Raw genomic sequence first — 22,142 nt, forward strand, 5'->3', positions numbered from 1 at the left:
GGATAAAAAGTATTTCGTTTCATAGCAATATTTTTAGTACTCTCAGTAGTATTTTTACCTACAACATACAGATTGTGACTGTTATGTAATTCTTCTATCTTAAGTAAAACATGATACTCACTTTTAAAATGCCTGTTTTCACTCTCTTTAAATTTTCTTTCCAGTTACTTATCTTTCCAGGATTTTGATAATATGAATTTCTGCTTCTGGTGTGACATTATAGTCCACAAACAGAAAACATATACTTAATTCTTATCTGCAATTCTTATTAGTTTTTTGCATAATTATGTGCAGCTAATGTTCTTTATTTTTCTATTTTACATATATATAACTGTATAAAATTAAAGTTTCTAAAATTTGTATTGATCATTACATGACGAGAATATGTTTCCCCCACACCAACTAGGATCCACCTGTAGCAGTGACTCTTGGACTTCGGATGGAAGAAATGATTTTTAATCTTGCTGATACTCATTTATTTTTCAATGATTTGGAGGTATGTATACTATATAATGTATATTAGCCCACCTATACCCCGCCATATAACCTCTAATTTCTTCTAGTTGTAGCCAGAAATAGAATGTGAACCAGGTTAACCATTGATATCATTTTCCCAGGGTATTTTTTATTTTGTTAGACTGGCAAAATATAGAACTGATTAACAATATTAGATAATTGTTATGAATTTTAAAAATCAGGCCTACTTGGACTATTCCATCAGATTTAAGTTTCCATTGTTCCATCACAGAGTACAGTAAGAATTAAAAAGAAGCCCCTTGCTCCCTCATTTTTCATCCTAGGATATTAAAATAGATGGGCTGATAGTCCATGCTGAGTTCTACTATCACCCAGCCTACCAATACATTTGCCAAGGGATGATGTTAAAAAGAATGAAGAATTTTAAAACTCCTATAGCAAACAATAGGAGCAACAGTTATTCATGTTTTTTCGCAGGCTGGCCTGCCTCAACAAACAGTCCCAGTTCCTAAATCCAACAAAAATAGCTATGGATAGCTCAGAAACAACATTAAGATTTGAAAGAACAGGTATTTCTCATTATTAGCTAACACATGTATTTCTCATGCTTAGAAGGAATATCAGAATCCCGACATTCAGAGTGTTCATCTTTTGATCAGTGAACATTCTGTATATTAGTCCTCTTTAAGTTCCTATATTCCTATAAATTTTAATTAGCGTGTGGAAACTTGCTGACCTACACTGGGTGTTCTATTTAGAAAGAACCGAAAGAGAATAGTTTCTAGAATCAATTCCACTTTTAGGCAAAATAAAAAATTTATGATATCTTTCCTTAATGTTACAGAATTTTGCATTAGGGCAGTTTTGTAATTAATTTTAAGAACATATTTCAATGAAAATATTTGTTAAACTTATATTTACATGTTGGGTTGATAAGTCCAATTTTATTTTACTTATCCCTTTAATTATGCAAATAGTTGGCCTACACTGTATTTTTACTGTCAAGGAAACCTTTTATCTTATGTTTGGCACTTAATCAATACCAAATTTGCTATTATCCGGCAGATAATGTTGAATAGAAGCTGTGTTCACCCTGAAGTCTATAACTGCTAAGATCTGCATAATAGAGTTTTTGTTTTTACTAGCAGTGAGTCATTGTTTTTATTGGATAATGAAATTACTGATATTTCCAAAATGATTTTTTGTGGGTCAACTGTAGGTTTTACACTCCTTAGTAAAAATGTCAAGTTCTGAAGAATTCTTGGTAAGGAACTAGTTGTACTGAGACATGATTTAATTTAATGTTGTAGCAGTCAAAATCAGTTATTGCACATGAGTTTGTAAATGCTCAGTAATGGAAAATATATTTGATCTTTCTTAGTTTTGAACTTGCACAGCCAGTGGCCCACTGTGACTTGAGTATAGCCAGTTCTGTAGCTGTTTTAAAAGGTATTTTACCTTAAATTAACATTAACAGAGAGCTTCCTTACAACACCATTTCTACCTCATTTCTATTATAATCAAACAATATCCTGATATTATGCAAGCAGATTATAAATTTCCACTGGGAATGGTAGGGGATTAATTTAGGTCGATATCCTCAAAGTCTTTGATTATATATTAATAGTATTATCTACAGTTAGCCTAAAATCTTGACAGTTTATGGATTTAGCCTAAATAACTAGATATTTTTTCAGTAATAATTCTGCAAACAGCATAGAGTACAAAAACTATTTTGTGCTTCAAAGTACATAATAGAAAATGACAAAATAATAAGTTAAAAGGGTGTACCACAGAAGACAAAGAAATAGATAAGCCACATTTCCATCGTATTTCCAAATTATAAGCAGATTTTTAAAAATAGGGAAAAGCAGACAAAATTGATATACTCAGTAATTTTAACCACTATCACATAATTATAATAATTTTTTTCACAATTAAAAAAGAACATGAGAATAAAAGACCCATGAGTCATTAATAAAAGACAGCTTGATAATACATTTATGAATACATTCAACTGGGATTTACATCAAGTGTTCTACTTACTAGATTTGTATTAGCTAGTACTCTTATAAAATCTTATATATTAATTGCCATGTGTCTGCTAGTCTCTCTGCTTACTGTTTCCTCCTGAACTGGTTTCCTGGTATTAGGAAGAGACAGCATGAGAAATTAAAAGGTCCAGAATGCTCTTTTTTTGTTTCCAAGATCTATGCCTTTTTGCCAGATACAGAGTAAGAGCAAGAATTCTTTCTCCCCAGGAGGTACAAAGCCAAAAGTCATTTCAGAGTTTGAAATGTCTTGGTGACATCGCTCACCAATATACCATTTCCATCGCTCTCCTCATCACTGCTTTGCATAACTCTATTCCACTACACTGTAAAGTTGAGACAAGGGCAATGTGGATATTGCAGATTCAGAAACGGCTCTATAATAGTGTAGATTTGATGAAACAATATAAAATGAGCTGACAGATAAAAACAAATGAAATAACATGAAGTAACATCAGGCAGATCAGCAAAAAACAATCAGACATAAGAAAAAGATCAGCCCAGCACCTGAGTGGTAGTAAGGATTGTAAGGATCTCAAAAAGAGAAACCTGGAAAAAATGCTCACTTTGGCTTTCCTTTTCAAAGATTAAGTTTCCATTGTAATGTAATAACAAGGTGAGAAAATGCTCCTATGCAACCCCTTAATAATAGTTCCACTCTGAATCATGTGATTGAGAGATAAAGGCTTAGAATCATGCAGTTGCCAATATTCTAACAAAATGTTCAGCTGCTTCTTCCATAGGGATCCATTGGGATTTTTTTTCCTGCAGCCCCTGACCCATTTTTGAACTTGATTTTTCTTGTACTGGCCCCAACATCAAATTTGGTTCCATTCTGTTCAGTCTTTAGAAAGTTATCTTGCTGACAGAAGGACAAGATCCCCTTTGCATTATTTATTTCCAGCATGCCATATAGGTTTGAAAGAATTAAAAATGGGTTCAGCTTGACAGAATGAAAGCAATGAGGTAATCAGGTACAGAGGAAACAAATGCCAGAGAAAGAAAAGAATAGGAAGAAGAAGAAACCAAGGAAAGAGAACCAAACCTAGTGTGATCTGGGATGTGCCTATTTTGCTGTAGTAAACAATTTATTTGTTGGAAATCTGTGAACTTTGGCTGGGGAGAGAACCTCTCAAAGAGACTTGTAATCCAGCAGACTCTACTGAGATAGGAGAGGAACGTCATTATACAAAACATTTTACATACTCTTAATTCAAACGAAACATTCATTAAAGTAGCATCAGGAGAGTGACAGTAAGACAGTAGGATATATGCTCTGAATAAGGACAATCCCAAGTTCATTCCCCTTTATGATGAATGGAAAATGAAATAATGACACAAGACAAAGTAAAATTGCAGGAACCTTGCAAGTAGGCTGATAAAGCAAGGAAGGAATTAAAGAAATGAAGCAGGAACTAAGGTAACTAAGAGAAAAAGGCTTTTAAAAAGTTAGGATTGTTCTTGTTTGTCCACCAAGCTACAGTCCCTCTTTATGACCGTGGCCCAAATCTTCTGTTTGAGAATCTTTACCGTTTTATAAATTCTAGAAAAAAGTTGAGTTTCTAATAAGAAAAAAGTAACATTTATTCCACATTCAAATTGTGGAAGAAATTACAACTCCCTACTGGGAATTTTTCCCATATAATTTTTCCTTCATTAATTCTAAGCATTTAATTCTATATTTTGTTGTGTTCAGATTTTAAAAAATACTTAATGTGATTTTTAAAAAGCTATGTATCTGTTGGTTGTCTTGTTGAAACAGTTGCATCCTGCCCTTTTTCTAAGAGTTCAAGGCAATCGACAATAAAGTTTGCTATAACGCAATTATTTAGAATCTGACACTAAAACAGCTTCCAGAAGCAGCAGGAAGCAACCGTAAAAGTAAAAATGTACAACTTTTTATAAATAATAACTGCTTATAGTCCTAAAGCTTAGTTCTGGTGTTGACATTGTATAGCCACATTACATCAGTGGCAATGATTTTTTTTTAATCAACTAGAGTTGAAAAACTAGTTATGCCCATGCATCAAGGAAGGACATCCAGCATCAGACATGTGCCCTGATGATATCAGGGCATACTGCAGTGTCCTCTTTAGAGGATGTCCCTTGAAGACAATCTGGAAACTGCAGCTGTTCCAGAATGCAGCAGCCCAAGTGATGTGTGGTGCCTCTGGGAAGTGCTACCTTGCCCCTGTGTCAAAACAGCTGAACAGGATATTGGGTGCTTTCCAAGCTCAGTTCAAGGTACTCACTATCACGGATACGACCTTATGCAGCAGGAGTCACGTCACTTGCAGGCTAACGTATTGTATTGTATTGTATTGTATTGTATTGTATTGTATTGTATTGTATTGTATTGTATTGTATTGTATTGTATTGTATTGCATTTATTTATTTATTTATTTATTTATTTATTTATTTATTTATTCGTTCATTCATTCATTCATTCATTCATTCATTCATTCAGTTGATATACCCACCTCAAAGAGTATATGCACTATATTCTTCCCACAGCCATAAATCTTCCAGCGAGGTTCATTTTGCAAATTACGCCATGGTTGTGCTTAGCAAAAGTGGTTAGTTCTGTCTCTTCCATGGTTGAGCTTTGGCTATGAAACAAGGTGCCTCAAAAGCAAAGTTTGCCCTTCTCCTTGTTACAGTTTAGGACAGAACAAAACCTTTATTTTTATCCAGGCCTTTTAATATTTTAACTTGGTTTTTAAAGAGTCCTTTAGCCAGCTTTCAATCAGTTTTGTAGCATTTCAAGAAGTTGTTGTTGTTGTTGTTGTTGTTATTATTATTATTATTATTTCTGCTGATAAGGCTAGCAGAAACAACAAAATGCACAATCAAGATTTTGTTGCAGTTTGATCTATTTTTATACAAAGTTATTTTTTTCTTTTAAAAATCTGTTTATTCTCAAAAAGATTAATATGATTGGCTGCCAATGCACATTAAAAAATAGAGACAATTTTAAAAATTATTCATCACATCTTTTTTATTATATAATATACATTGATGTGAATTTTGGTTTTTTGATATGGTGCTAATAATAATAACTTTTTATTTTTACTTTTGTGTTTTATATCTGGGTTTCTTTATTTTGCAGCATAAGCAAACATATACTGAAGTGTTGAGTTAACGACTCCTAAATCTTAATCTGACCAAAGAGGAATAATCCTTTCGGTTTTTGTTTGTTCATTTACTACATGGAATTCTTGACAACCGTAACAAAGCTTTGAAGTATTGCAATAAATCTAGGAATATACCAGTTTAAGAAAGAAGTCCTGAGGCTGATCATGTTGGGGGGGAAAAGGAGTAGTAGCTTTATCTTATGAAATTGTAAATGCTCATATTCTGCCATCTGCTGGCAATACAGGTGCTATTCATCATTTAGATTTTTCACATTAAAGCACTGTTACATCATGTAAAAAGTTGAACAAGATATCAGTGCCCTTTCTAAAATATACTCTCTTACCAGGAATGTGATCAAGTGCATATAGATGATGTATCCTCAGATGACAATGGACAAGACCTAAGGTAAGATATACCATGAAAAAAATGAAACAAAATTAAATAAGTATGTATTTTTAGGAAGAAATAGTATTCACTTTTGCATATTTTGGGTGTTTGCAGTACCTACAGTTTTGCAACTGATGGCTTCCATGCAGCTGCAAGTAGTGCAAACCTTTGTCTGCCAACAGGTGTAAGAGGAGGAGTTGACTGGATGAGGAAGCTGGCATTCCGTTACAGAAGAGTCAAAGAATTATATAATACTTACAAAAACAATGTAGGAGGTAAGAGGGTTTTTTTTCAATGTGACGTTAACATCAGTGTTATATTCTTCTGAAAACAATGATCTGTATTTTGTATTACTGTTAAAATACAAATACAAAATAACTATGGGTGGTTTGGAGTTTCTATGAAGAAAAGTCGATGAAGAAAAAGCTTCGTTAACAAGTTTGGAGCTTAAACTGTAGATTTCTTCAACTCCCCTTGCATTAGTTAATTTAGATGACAAACAGTCACTTTAGCCTTTAGCCAAGTTAAAACAGTCCTCCATGCCTATGAAGAGACTCTTCCTAGGCAAATTGCTCTACTATAGTTTTCTTATTGATGTTGTAGCTTTCTATATTCTGGATTGTCATTACAGGTAGTCCTCATTTAGTGACTGTCTATACAATGACCATTCATAGTTATGACAGTGATGAAAAAGTAACTTTACAACCAATCCTTGCATTTATGACCTTTGCAAGTCTGTAAAGCAAAGGAAAGCTGAAGTAAGATCATAAGCACAGTCGCGGTTTCACTTAGCAACCACTTCATTTAACAACTGAGTTGCTACTCCCAATTGTGGTTGCTAAATGAGGAATACCTATATTATTAATGCAGGGTAGCATTCAAAAGCATTATTCTTCACATGCATTCCAAAATAATGTATTTTACAGTCAGGTCCAGAAATATTGGGACATCGACACAATTCTAACATCTTTGGCTCTATACACCACCACAATGGATTCGGAATGAAACAAACACAATGTGCCTTAACTGCAGACTGTCAGCTTTAATTTGAGGGTATGTACATCCAACTCAGGTGAACGGTGTAGGAATTACAACAGTTTGCATATGTGCCTCCCACTTGTTAAGGGACCAAAAGTAATGGGACAAGTGGCTTCTCAGCTGTTCCATGGCCAGGTGTGTGATATTCCCTCAGTACCCCAATTACAATGTGCAGATAAAAGGCCCAGAGTTCATTTCAAGTGTGCTATTTGCATTTGGAATCTGTTGCTGTCAACTCTCAAGATGAGATCCAAAGAGCTGTCACTATCAGTGAAGCAAGCCATCATTAGGCTGAAGAAACAAAACAAACCCATCAGAGAGATAGCAAGAACATTAGGTGTGGCCAAAACAACTGTTTGGAACATTCCCAAAAAGAAGGAACGCACCGGTGAGCTCAGCAACACCAAAAGACCCGGGAGACAACGGAAAACAACTGTGGTGGATGACCGAAGAATCCTTTCCCTGGTGAAGAAAACACCCTTCACAACAGTTGGCCAGATCAGGAACACTCTCCAGGAGGTAGGTGTATGTGTGTGAAAGTCAACAATCAAAAGAAGACTTCACCAGAGTGAATACAGAGGGTTCACCACAAGATGTAAACCATTGGTGAGCCTCAAAAACAGGAAGGCCAGATTAGAGTTTGCCAAACGACATCTAAAAAAGCCTTCACAGTTCTGGAACAACATCCTATGGACAGATGAGACCAAGATCAACTTGTACCAGAGTGATGGAAGAAAAGAGTATGGAGAAGGAAAGGAACTGCTCATGATCCTAAGCATACCACCTCATCAGTGAAGCATGGTGGTGGTAGTGTCATGGCGTGGGCATGTATGGCTGCCAATGGAACTGGTTCTCTTGTATTTATTGATGATGTGACTGCTGACAAAAGCAGCAGGATGAATTCTGCAGTGTTTCAGGCAATATTATCTGCTCACATTCAGCCAAATGCTGCAGAACTCATTGGACGGCGCTTCACAGTACAGATGGACAATGACCCAAAGCATACTGCAAAAGCAACCAAAGAGTTTTTGAAGGGACAGAAGTGGAATGTTATGCAATGGCCAAGTCAATCACCTGACCTGAATCCCATTGAGCATGCATTTCACTTGCTGAAGACAAAACTGAAGGGAAAATGCCCCAAGAACAAGCAGGAACTGAAGACAGTTGCAGTAGAGGCCTGGCAGAGCATCACCAGGGATGAAACCCAGCGTCTGGTGATGTCTATGCGTTCCAGGCTTCAGGCTGTGATTGACTGCAACGGATTTGCAACCAAGTATTAAAAAGGGAAAGTTTGATTTATGATTATTATTCTGTCCCATTACTTTTGGTCCCTTAACAAGTGGGAGGCACATATGCAAACTGTTGTAATTCCTACACCGTTCACCTGAGTTGGATGTACATACCCTCAAATTAAAGCTGACAGTCTGCAGTTAAAGCATATTGTGTTTGTTTCATTCCAAATCCATTGTGGTGGTGTATAGAGCCAAAGATGTTAGAATTGTGTCGATGTCCCAATATTTCTGGATCTGACTGTAGATGTCACATAATTTGTATGCATATTTCAAACCAGCCAGGGTTCAAGAACAAGCACATAACCCAATCTAGAGAGTTGTGAAGGACAGAATCCAAATTCCCTTAAGAAATTATTTTTGGCATATTTTAGAACAAGGTTGTGGTTATGCGTAGGCCTTTTGTTGGACAACATGTACAACTCTTTTCAGATTTAAAAATAAGTAAGGTTTCTTTTTTATGTCTGCTGCTGCCTAGTGATGGGAGAAAAGTGAACAAGGAATAAGCAAGCACTTAGAAGAATGTATAAAAGGAAGAGTGTGTTGTGGTGTCAGGAAATAGTGAAGAGAGAGAGAATACCTGTGTTTAAGCAGAAAAAAAGGCATTAGAAGAGAAGAAAGGGAGAGAAGACATTTAGAATATATACAGTTTCAGAAAACCTCTATTCCAGTGGGACAACCACTGTTCAGCAAAGCCAAAATCCATTATGTTTTTGAGTGTTCCAGTTTCAAATGAAACAAACTCTGCCAACACCTGGAGTGATGTTATTGGACAAGTAGGGTAAGGTAGGCATGTGCTGCCCAACCTCTCTCCTCAGCTTCTTCCAGTGTACCATATCTTACAGCCCATCTACCTTCTCATCTTCCAGCACCTTACCTTTCTTATCTCAGTCACCATCACTGTGACCACCATGGGACATCTCACTGACCTGTTTGCCCCTTGTCTTCCCAAGGTCTGCCCTTCCCTCCCTTTCCCTCCTTTTAGCCCCATCATCATTGACATCTTAACATGTCCCACCAGCCTGCTTGCTCCCAGACTTCCCAGCATCTACCCTCCCTCATCTCAGCTACCATTAGTACCACTGCCAGTCTCTCCGGCATGGCATGTCCCAGGGCTCACCCATCCCCAGTCTTCTCATCAGCTTCCCTCTCTTTCCTCAGCATTCAGTACTGTATATCCCACCAAGCCAGCCCATCCCTTGAGCTTCCCAAGGTCTTCCCTCATCTCCCCTCCCCTCCCCTCAGTCAGCCACCACTGATGGACCAGCCTGTGCACCTGTTCCAAACTGCCCTGATCTCAGCAGCAAGGAACAGGCTTCCAGTGCAACACATACTCCCACTGCCTTCCTTCAACCCACATGCCTTCCTTCAAGGGCCATCAATATCCTTGGCTTTAACTTGGTCTCCTTCTGCCCCAACTAGTGCATGGAGCCACCACCTTTTGGACGGCTTCTGGAACAAAATATCCTTTAATATGTGTTATTAAGGTAATTTAGAAACTCAACTTTTATATTCACAAGTAAGTAAATTGAAATACTTTTGTAGAAAAATATGTAATAGGTCTAAATTAACATGGGACAGTAATTCCTAGTAAACAGAATGCATTTTTAAGAACTTTTTTCCTTTATGAATCAGGACTTCTTGGCCCTGCCAAAAGAGATGCATGGCTACAGTTAAGAGCAGAGATTGAAGCTCTCACAGACTCCTGGCTGACCAATGCACTTAAATCATTATCAATTATTAGTACAAGGTGAGTACAGGCTTAATTTTAAAAAATTATTTGCTATATTGCAAAAGCAAAACAATATTAAAGGCAGAAGCAGACAACAAAATGCTTGTAGGGACTCAATTTCCTGCAGATATATCCTGCAACACCCATTAGGCTTCCTGTATATGCTGACTTGGGGTTTTCCTGTTTTAATAAAAATTAAATGGATGGTGAAATGATAGCAAATAGTATTGTCTTTATTGATAGGAATACCTCCAGGCCCCATAGGCATCCTTAGAAAATAAAAATAGAGGATTACTGCAACAGCATATTTGGTTTGGAAGCATGGCCACCACTTGAAAATAGATGAAGGCGAGCAGAGTGGTAGGAGGGAGTGATGAGTGTTTAGTGACTCACCACACCCAACATAGAAGGCATTTTGTAAGAGCAATATTCCAAATGTGTCCCCTGGCCAACAGAATACCCACCTATCTCTAATATAATGCAAAGGTAGTATTATAAACAGAACAGTAGGTGTAGAATTAGTCTTCAGCCTATGACCATTCGTTCAGCAACCAAAGTTACCGCGGTGCTGAATGAATGGTGGTTATGACCAGTCTTTGGAGTTCCAGCCATCCCAGCATCCCTGTGGTCACATGGTTGTGATCTGGGCACTTGGCAACTGCTTTGCACTTATGACCAGTTAAAGCGCCCCACGATCTCATGATCACCATTTGCAATTTTCCCTGCTGGCTTCAGAAAGTCAATGGGGAAGCCAGCAGGGAAAGTTGCAAGTCATTAGAGTAAGTCTCCCCCACCTATGCACCTCTCCCAGCCCCTCTGCACTCACCCTGTGCCAGCCATTCATGCACTGTCCCTGACCCGCACCCTCACACACCTTTCCCAACCTGCACTGCACCCTTGTGCACCTTCCCTGTGCCATGCCTCTCGTGCATCCTGCCTGACCTACGCTACACCCTCGTGCACCTTCCCACGCACCCTTCCCACGCCATGCCTCTCGTACACCCTCCCCGACCCAGCAGCAGCCACTTACCTGCATGTTGGCCTGGGGCTTGCATTTTCCTGCCAGCTTCCCCATTGACTTTGGTTGTGGGAAGCCAGCAGGAAGTTGCCTTGCCTAACAACCGTGGGATTCAGTTTATGGTGGCAACCAGGACTGCAGGGATTGCCATCAATAAACAAAGCGGTCGCGCTTTACAGCTGCATTGCTTAGTGATGGGAATCCAATCCCTTGACACCAAGCCAGAATATTGGCCCATCATATTCTATACACTGTATACCCAGTAAAATTGTATTGATTTCTTTGTGAGTTCAAAAAATGAGAAATGCTGCAGTAAATTGAAAAAATGAAAATGGTATCTCAGACCAAAAAAAGGCTCTGATTTTCATAAAATAGTATAGTCTTTGAATCTAGAAACTCAGTTGAATGTGTGTGTTTATCTGTTGGATTTCTAGATCACCGCTGTCATGAATTTTCATAGTGTACAGAATATTATTGGAATGATTATTTACTATTACTGTAATAATAATTAGAATAGTAATTGATGGCTGACCTATCAATATAGCTGATAGCTATATTATTAGCTGATTTGTTTTTAAAAATTATATTTTATCATTGTGCAGATGTATACTCTGTCTTTCCCTATAGGAGTAACTGTGTAAATGTCTTGGTAACAACAACTCAACTTGTACCAGCCCTAGCAAAAGTGCTGCTGTATAGTTTAGGAGGTGTTTTTCCTATTGAAAATATTTACAGTGCAACTAAAATAGGTAAGAATATCAGTTTCTTTCAGTTTACATAGTTTACTGGATGGATTCCAAACCTCTTCAATAATGATGGCACTTTGGTTCAGTTAAGGAACTTCTTCACTTGTGAGAATCATGTAAAAACTATATATAAAGAGTCAGATGACTAGAGTGAGATACCTAGTCACAGATAATATATATATAATATGCTTTTGGATGTAATGTTCACTCTATTATAGTTAATGGGGTTATTCAAGCATTTGGAAGAGACACTGTGCAAACATGTCTCTCTTCTCTAATCATTAAAATAGGCTTCTTTTTTTTTTTTTGCAAGGCCCAACGATTTCTGAAGCAAAGTGTCTCTGCATGCTTGAATGCCTTTCAAAGCATCTGTGCAAATATACAGCTGTTTTGATGATTTGAAAAAAGATGTTTTCTTCATACACCTGGATATTGTGATACACCTTTTTTAAATGCTTTGCATGCTTCATTGACTCACAACATCCTTATCTAGAAACAGCTGACACTCTCCCAGTCTGGAAACTTTGTTGAACTTGAAAATGTTGAAGCTATAAAATTTGAGGATAAAAAAGGGCTACTTCTAAGAAAACCAGGGCAGCTTTTGAGATACCCAAGTTGAGAGAGAGCAGGCAACCTGGCTGTGTACATCCAGACAAACAAAAAAATTATGTGCTTTGTTAGGGTTCTAAGAGGACATCTTGCATGTTGGCTTAAAATGCCAAATTGTAGCTCACCTGATTTTTAATTGATTTGTCGCAGAAGATAAAAAGAAAACAAAAAGGCAGAACCCCAATATTAGGGATGTCTAATCTAAGATTTTTTGTGTGTTCATCTCTTAGCATTTTTATAGATTACTGTGATACTTCTTTTTTGAGAGCTCAAATAAGTAGTGCATTATTTTTCAGGAAAAGAAAGCTGTTTTGAACGTATAGTGTCCAGGTTTGGCACTAACATAACATATGTTGTGATTGGAGATGGCCGAGATGAAGAACATGCAGCTAACCAGGTAACTTCTCTCTGAACTGTATCTCATTTATCTTCCAGGAAAAGAAAGTTGCTTTGAACGAATAATGCAAAGGTTTGGCAGAAAAGTAGTATATGTTGTAATTGGGGATGGTGTAGAAGAAGAACAGGCAGCAAAAAAGGTAACTTGTTTCATGAAATGTTGGTGTGTTATATAGATATTTATGCAAGCTCATTTTGTTTGCATTTCTGTTAGTATGGCACATTGTCAAACTGTTTGAGTAACAGATGCCAAGATCTAAAGAATAAGGCATAATCAAACCATTTGGATTCAAGCACAGGCTCTCTGATGATGGATGTGATATGGAAATTGAATAAAATATATATTGATTGAAGATCTTAAAAAAAGCTAAGGAACTCTAAGCAAATTAAACATATTAAATAGATTTGTAAGGCCCAGAAAAGTGGGTTTTGTGTCATTTAATGGAAAAAGCACACAGATCTTCTGACAAATCTGAAAAGTGGATGATATGCCAAAAGCTAGTTATTGCAAAGTATTAGCTATAAAATATATATTTAAGAAATTGATTAACATTTAAATCGATTTCATTCTTGAGACAGGTACAGCTTCATCTATACCTCATTTACATTTAGAGAGCTGTGACTTCTATTAAATTGAACAATAAACCTTTGAACACTTTGTGTTCAGCATAGAAAAATCATCTTGAAGATTTCAGCACTACATACTTGAAGTAATTAAAATATGATCATGTAAGCACCCAGTAATCAGTGTCCTTAAAGAAATCTAGCCAGAAATCTTCCATGTTCCAGTGCATTCCAGACTTCAGAATAAATATCAATAATGTGGAGAAAGCATATACGTTCAGAAATACCTAGAGCAATCTTAGCGTTGGGGATTTTAAAGGAGATTTTTTAATATATAATCAATATTATCTCCTGGTTTTCTTCTAGCAACTTTAGTTACAGTTAAATGCTGGTTCCAAATGGTTGCTTTATAGATGCAGTACAGTGTTGAGATTGTGTGGTAGCCTATTCAGGAAACTAAGCGATTGGTTTCTTCATTTTATAGTTGGCATGCTATCCTCTAACTGTACCTGTTGTGTGCATGAACAATGGTAGAATTAAAAAAAAAAAAGAAGGCAAGTTCTTCAAATAGATCTGCAGTCGGTGAAAATAAAGTTATTAAAATGCAAATCACACATGTGCATGACTTTTTGCAATGTTTTTAATGGCAGAAAAGGGGTATTCCTCATAAGAGTTTGTTTTCATAGTTCACTGGAGTCAGACTGATACTTGATAATCATAGTAAAAGTTTCAATTATTGGATAAATATATTCTAGGTGACTTTGTTAACAACTAAAGGGTTGCTTTCAAGGAAAGTTTCATGCATGACAGCAGTTTAATTTCATATATAACAACAAATGCAGAATTTTTTTGTATCTCCCACATAGACAGAGGTATATGTTCCTCTCTCTATGTTGTGGGTATACTCTGCATTCACTTTACAGGGAGAAATGTGCACATATTCTTTTAAATGTTAAACTGAACACAAGCACTAAAATTTAACATGTGGATCATTCATCTGCCTGCTTATTCTCACTTATTGTACATTCTGAAGAAATCACAAGGCATGACAGTTGTAAATTGAAACTGGTTGCAATGATCTGGTAAAAATGATTTGAGTAATATTTTATACACCATGGGTTCACCTTAGATTAGCAGAAATGTATTTTGCAGTGAAGATTATCACCTACCTGATTGCTACTAAATTTACTTCATTGAAGTGTAAACAATATTATTCTTAATATATGCTCAGTAAATAAAGTTGAATTTACTAAGGTGCTTATGCAGCTCCTTTCTATATTTCTTTCAGATCTATTTGGACATTTGCTTTGTTTTGTTTTCTTGTCTGTGTCTTACTAAGAAAAATCAGGATAATCAGAACATATAAAAGCAAATACGTGATGTGTAAGATGTATTGTTCATTTCTTCTTGCCTTCTCTCCCTCCCCTTAACTAATGCAGCATAACATGCCTTTCTGGAGAATATCTAGCCACTCTGACCTCCTGGCTCTACACCAAGCGCTGGAATTAGAGTATTTGTAACTGTTGTTACATAGTTGACAAATTCTTTTTTATATATATTTCAAAGTACACTGAATTTTTTTACTTCGGATATGGTGCCTCTGGCTTTACACATATTATGGTCTTAAAAAGGAAAAGCAATATTTGGATTCTATGGTGAAGAATTCAGATCACCGAATGGAGACACACATTTTAATACTACATATACATGGTCTTATATATTCAACATTTTTGATTATTAAAGAACTATAACAATGGTTGCTGGTACACACCAAATGAGCCCTAGCCAGAGTGAGCAACGTTTGCAATAGACTTGGAGGAGGAGAAGAAAAAGAAGAAGAATGGCATGCATTTTCTGAATGACAAGGGTGGTATTCAACAACATTCCTCACTATGGGATATATTCTCAGCACGGAGGTTTGAATCAAACTTTAGGCTACCTACCTGACCCAGAAAATTGGGTTGCACTTGGACTATACAATGAATCTGTAATATGTGTAAATTATTAATAGAAATAATTTACTGTGACACTAGCAGCTGACTTTGGAAGTGGATGCAATTTATTATATTGTTTTGTTTTGTTTTGGAGGTGTGTGGGAAGGGGGTATATAATAATAATGGTCTCTTTTATAAACTTGGCAGACAGAATGTGCATAATGATGTGTTGTGCCTTAAATGACAAGATCTTGTTTGTGTGTTACAGTGTAACATTGGTTTAAAATTATGTAGATAAAAAGATAAATCTTTGTGATCATTTTTGACATGACCAAATTTTGAATTCAAATAATCAGTACTGCATAAAAGCAGTTTAAGTGTTTGTTGCAGTAAGAGAAAAAAAATATATAGCTGAAAGTTAGTGTTTTTATTTAGATTCTTAATAATTCCACTGATTGTATGCAAATAAGTTTTAAAAAATATCAAAAAGTTGGAATATTGGGTACGGTGAGAAAATAATATGACAAATTGTTTGAGAACTTTTCCTCCATTTTTGTCTTTGAAGAAAAGAATTATAACATGGATAACCTGTGTTGCAGTGAGTTTAATTTTATGGTATATGTGTAAAAAGCGACAGGCTACCTATTGACCTGGTATCAAATTATGTAGTATATTTAACATGCAGTAAGATACATATATGGTCCAATGAAACTTTCAGAATAAAAGGAAAGAACAAAGAAAAAAGTGAAGTCAAAAAGGAAAGGGAATTACTAGTTATTCATGCAACAAAAGATACAGTAGACAAACCAAAAGATAACTAGAAAAACAATAATATTCTCCTAAAATTAAATTGTTAAGTAAACTAAAATGTAGTCTATAAATTGCCCACTATGTGGTCCAGTAAAAAAACAAAAAAAAATCCTTCAGTTCATGAGTTTCTACCAGCATTTAAATCCTTCATAACTGGCTTTGCAACTAACAGGTCAGCATGAATCTCAGTGGAGGACTCTGTTCTTCTCCAGTCAGTTTTTCCTACACATACTCACTATGCTTACACTTAATTTGCAGCAACGTTAGAGTATATTATGGGTTCTTGAATAAACCACAGTTGGCTTGATTCATATAATACATTAAGCCAAAATCAAAGAAATCATATTATGGCTTAGCAGAATGTGTAAATTTAGCCCTGCATATTATTTTGACCCCATGCATGTATAATAAGAGTGTGCAAGTCATTGGTTACAAAGAGGTGGGGGCAGCATGTGTGGTCATCCTGTCTGTGGCAGCACCCCGCTTTAGAATTTTGTCCCCAGAGAGCTTAAACAACTCTGCCCCCGATGACCTTGATGTGGATACTTTTGTTCCTCTTTTAAGGATTTTTAACATGACATGGATGGTTTTAAGTTCACCTTGTTTATTTTAGTGTTCTGTTTTACTACTTTTATTTTTAAAGTCCATTTTGTAGTATTTTCCTTATAAACTGCCTTGTACACCTTCATTAGGGCCAGATTATCTCCTCTCAAGGTGCCACAAGTTGTTCGTTCCAATTCAGTAATCCTGTGATTTTCTAGTCATGCATAACTTGTGGGCATGCCTTGTGGGAGGGGGGAAAGTAATGAGACTGGATAGTATTTAAGAGCAGGTTACCAGCCTCCTGTTGTAATTAATGGCTGTTGCAGTTATTCTTTGCATGCATGGCTGAGGGCCAGTTGGATATGGGATAAAGAGAACGGGCTTCCCAATTTGTTAGCTGTGATAGCAGATCAAGCTCAAAAACACCACCACAGGAGTTTAGAAACCTGAAGCACTTTGACCATAAGATAGAAAAGGGTTGGCCCCTTTCACGAAGAAAGAAAAGAACTGAGAAACTGTAAGATGAATTGGTACTTCGTTACCACATTTTTTTTTTTTGGATAGACATTTATGTGATTGGGCAGTGGATCTCTGTACAGGTAGTCCTCATTTATCGACTGCAATTGGGACTGGCAGCTCTGTCACTAAGCAAGTTGGTCACAAAGTGAAACATCACATGACTGCACTCCATTTACCACATTAGTTCCAGCTGCGGTCATTAAGCGAGTCACCCACAAAGGTTAAGTGTGACATCATGTGACTGTGACCTGCAACTTCCTGCCAGCTTCCCCATTAACGCTGCTTGTCAGAAGCCAGCTGTGAAGGTCACAAATGGCAATCGTGACTGGAGGACTCTGGGATGGTTATAAATGCACGGCAGTTGCCAAGCACCCAAATCGCAATCACATGACTGCAGGGCCGCTGCAACGGCCACAATTACAAAGAACAGTAATCTCCTTTTTCAGCACTGTCATAATGTCGAACTGTCACTGAACAAGAAGTTGGTAAGCGAAGACTGCCTGTACCATTACTGACTGAGTGAAAACCCTTGCAAGGTTCAGAAGCTTAATGATGGAAAAGCACAGGTGCCATTTTGCCTTAAAGAATAGTTACGTCAAAATGCACTGTGAAATGTAAAGTTCATTTTTTCAGTGTGTAAGATTCTTTGATGAGTACTATGACTAAGGTACTCAAAATTTACATCTCTGGAACACACAAAATAATAGTGTTCAGATATGAATTGGTCTATATAATAGGAATATAAAACGTATATCAGTTGCAGTGAATTCCTTTTCTGTGCTATCCTCTGCATTAATAAAATTAATTCTAGTTCAAAAGAGGCTTAGAGAAGTTATTTCTCATAATTTCACTTACGATTTTTTTAATGCAGCAAACATTCAAGTTTTTTTTTTCTAACTTGTTATTTTAAACTTGTTTTATTTGCCCAAAGGACCACTGAACATCATTGTATCAGCTCATCAATACAGAAATGTTTTTTGGTCTTCATTGGACATTTAGAGATAAATAGGTTCTTAAAATGTTCATAAAGTAAGCTGTCCAAGCAATTTATACTTGTCACATGTTTTAATTACTTAAGATGAATATTCACAAGGCTTTATCCCTGGTCTCGGATTATAATAAAAATATCCATCTTCAAACAGTTTGTATTTTTGACTAATCTAGCCATAAAATTAGACTTCTCGTAGAAAGTTTTCTTCAACCCTTTAAATATATTCTAGCAAAATATGAATTGAAGCTGTTTTATCACAATGACAGAATGACACTACAGTACATGTTCATTTGGCAGTAACGTACAGTTGACAGATTGCAGTGTTTTCAACTGACACAATTACCTTTGTTTATTCTGCTTTTCATTTGAGTTTGCTAAACATTGCTCCATTATTCCTGTTATATCCATTAATATAATTGAATAAATAAATGAATTCTAAGTGCTGTGCATAACATGGAGAATAACAAGAGATTAAAATGCCAAACTTGAGATGCAGAAATAAGCTGTGTAAATACTGGCCTTTTAAACGATTCCTTTAAAAAATAATGATGATAATCTTAATGAGGGAAAACAGGACACTGCTGCTGAATTAAAATTTGAGGCAACTTAAATTGGCCTGATTTGGACATTTGAGAGAGGTTAAAATAATTGCAGTACAATTAAGAGAAGAAGGTTAAGTTCTAGATTTTTTTAAACGTTTTGTGCAAATTTAATCTATTGTCATTTGGATTGCCATTGGTATTGTATAGCTTTTTCTCTCACATCTGTCTGTGTGCGCATGCACACCTACACAGTGTTTGTTAAACAGGTTGTGCACTTAAAACAGCGTATACTGAAGCTTATGCTTTTGCAATTGCTGTACCAATTTGAACAGAAACAGCACTTAAATATTAAGCACTTTAAACATGAGGCTTGAGATACAGAAACAGCACAATTTAGTTTAAGAGAAGTACGAAATAATAATGGATAGAGCAGTGTTTCTCAACCTCAGCAACTTTCAGATGCGTGGACTTCAACTCCCAGAATTCCCCAGCCAGCATGCTGGCTGGGTAATTCTGGGAGTTCAAGTCCACATATCTGAAAGTTGCTGAGGTTGAGAAACATTGGGATAGAGGAATTCAAATCAATAAACTACTAAAGTGAAATGGGAAAATGTAGTATGCAGACAGCGTTCTATATTTTTCCATACAGTCTGTTCCTTTAGGACATAATGTGCCCTCCTTTCTCCCCTTATCATTGGACTTTGGTATAGTGCATCAGCCATTACTTGCGGTGGGAGACCTATACATGGCCCACTCCTTCCATTGTCGGCCTGCAGTTGTGTGGAGAGGATCTTTTTTTTTCTCACTGTACAGATTATTTGTAATAGTTGGAGGGTTTTTTTAGTTCTACTTCCCAAATAATGGTAGCAATTTGAGCACATTTAAATTAGTAAAATATGTTTGCAAATTCTGTAGTAGGGCAACACCTTAATTAGGACCAACTTAAATATCATAAACCATATGTGAATTAAAAGAGTTGCAGTCCAAAGTAAACATGCTCTTCAAATAAGTTGAACAACAGAACCTAATCTAAATCTTTCTGCATGTTGAAAAAATATGGGCTGCGTCCATTTCAGTTTTAGATGTGATTTTCATTTTGGATTTTGGGGGGAAGGGCTGGGGCCATGTTTAGATGCCTGAATAAATGTGATATTTAGTTCTTTAGAGAGAAGCAAAATTGACATGAGCCAATATAGCATTTGAATGCCCAGCGATAGCAGCCTTATGGAACTTTCAAAGCCAAGGACCTGTGTAATGTAAATCATGATTTTATCTAGGGATAATATTATTTAAGAAATTGTAAATTAATATTGAAAGCTTGTACAAAATGTGTATATCTTTAGTATTTCTCAATAAATACATGTGGAAATGTTGTCATTTTCTGCACAATCACAGTACTGCCGTATCCTTGATTTTCTTTTTGAAATGTGTTCTGTTTTGCAATGTGTTGCACGAACAGTTGGCCCTATCCAGAAAGGAGCGCTTAGATGTACAAAACAGCTTAAATACAGTCATTCCCTAAATGAAAAGCCTGTGTAGTCAGAAATGTTTTCTTGCTCCTGGTCCTTTTCCTGTTGGGAGGAATTATCTCTTTGGAAAGGATTTCATGCGTAATGATCTCAGCTGTTGGAACATACATGCAAGATTTTGTGTCTACTGTCTAAATGAGATTCTTGTGTAGAAGAGTACTTGCACAGTCAATTGCTTTACAGAATTCCTCTCCACAATAGAAATTTAAAGTTGGTTGTTCTCTTTTCTCCTATGCAGAGACATTTGTTTTCTGAAGAATTCAGGAATCTATTAGCGCATTTTCTACTACCACGTTTTATTGAAAAGCACAAGTTTTTGTGAGCTGACTTGGGCATTTTGAGAGAGGTTAAAATAATTGCAACAAAATTAGGGAAAGAAGTTTCTGAAAGTTGAAGTGTATCAAACAGTTCCTGATTTTTTTTAAAAAAAATGTTTTGTGCAAATTAAATCTATTATCGTTTGGATTGCTATTGGTGTTTTATACCTTTTTCTCTCACATGTGTGTCTGCACACACACACACACACAGTAGATTGTGCACTTAAAACAGAGTGTACTGAATACTATGCTTTTGCAATTGATGTACCAATTTGAACAGCACTTAAAAACCTTTTGTGCTAGCTGAGACCTTCTGAGATTCCCATTTGTGCAAAAGAATTAATGGACATAAGTTTGACATCAGGACTCAAAGTAAGGGCAAAGTAATATCAGAGCATTTCAACCCTCCAAGGGACCTCAACATGATTGTTTTGGAAAAATGGGACTTTAACTCCACCATTGAATGTGAAATCATTAAATGCATTTAAATCAAAAGGTTTAAGGGATCTCAGACAATGGGTTTTTAACATACAATTGTTAATTGATGAGGTCCTGGTAATCTTCTCACATGTAGCCTGCATCTGAATAACCAACCTGTCTTCCCTTCCTTCCCCCCCCAAGGGGGGGTGTCATATACTTAAATCTCATCCACTCTGCTGAGCAACTGGATCTGTCCCAACAGCTGAGTTCTCTTGTTGCAAATTAAAGTTACAGCTTTAATTTGCAAAAAGTTAAAAAAAGCAATTGGTGAATTTTTGTGGGGGGAGCCAGTAAAAGGTTTATTCAGGAAATATCCTTAAAGAACATTTAGCAAGGCATCTTTGAGTTAAGATTATCAAGGTATGTGGTTAAGCCCTTAGTCTGATTCAAATGGGTATCTATTGAAGAATGTCTAATAATTTACACTCTTGTCTGCAAGATACTGCTATTATTTTGAAAGTTCATGTCTGAAAAAAGGTATCAGCAATTGCAAATATGTGTTTCTAGAATTTTTGAGCATTTGTTTTTCATTTAAAAAAGGCATACAGAGTCATTTGCATAGAAAATGTCCTCCTTTTTAAAAATTTCTCCATTATCAAGCTATTTAATTGGGGATCAAAGTTCGTATGAGACCCAAATAGTACGATTGATGCTACTCTTAGTATATACAGTAGCTGCAGAAGAAAAAATGCAACCTTGCTCTAATATTGTTTCCTCATCTTGCACAAGTTTAATTCTCTTCAACTGAATGCAGCCTGATTTAATACCACCCTTGACAAAATTGTGTATTGGAAGATGAATTTATAATAACTACAGCATACAAGTAATGGGCTGGCCTACAGCATCTACAGTGGGGCAAAAAAGTATTTAGTCAGCCACCAATTGTGCAAGTTCTCCCACTTAAAAAGATGAGAGAGGCCTGTAATTTTCATCATAGGTATACCTCAACTCTGAGAGACAAAATGGGGGAAAAAATCCAGAAAAATCATATTGTCTGATTTTTAAAGAATTTATTTGCAAATCATGGTGGAAAAT

At 36.3% G+C, this 22,142-nt stretch overlaps 1 protein-coding gene across 15 annotated transcripts in view; it reads left to right on the forward strand.

Annotated features, from left to right (window-relative positions):
- The window catches only part of EYA4 (EYA transcriptional coactivator and phosphatase 4), a 146,595-nt gene extending 126,417 nt beyond the window's left edge, over positions 1-20,178 (forward strand). For 11 of the 15 annotated variants that reach the window (XM_088140974.1, XM_088140975.1, XM_088140984.1 and 8 more), the window contains 7 exons: positions 407-496; positions 6,010-6,068; positions 6,165-6,325; positions 10,013-10,127; positions 11,755-11,876; positions 12,918-13,018; positions 14,882-20,178. In XM_088140974.1, coding sequence (XP_087997100.1) covers positions 407-496; positions 6,010-6,068; positions 6,165-6,325; positions 10,013-10,127; positions 11,755-11,876; positions 12,918-13,018; positions 14,882-14,962 — 729 coding nt within the window. In that variant the 3' untranslated portion in view covers positions 14,963-20,178. Of the gene's footprint in view, positions 1-406; positions 497-6,009; positions 6,069-6,164; positions 6,326-10,012; positions 10,128-11,754; positions 11,877-12,778; positions 12,880-12,917; positions 13,019-14,730 lie in introns of all 15 variants that reach the window. The other 4 variants (XM_088140981.1, XM_088140963.1, XM_088140969.1 and 1 more) reach the window with 3 other exon arrangements.
- The last annotated feature ends 1,964 nt before the right edge of the window (positions 20,179-22,142 follow it).

The sequence above is a fragment of the Python bivittatus genome, unplaced genomic scaffold, assembly GCF_059951505.1.
Source record: "Python bivittatus isolate LINGU-HERP-01145 unplaced genomic scaffold, Pbiv_v1 ctg000020_np1212, whole genome shotgun sequence".
NCBI classification, from domain to species: domain Eukaryota; kingdom Metazoa; phylum Chordata; class Lepidosauria; order Squamata; family Pythonidae; genus Python; species Python bivittatus.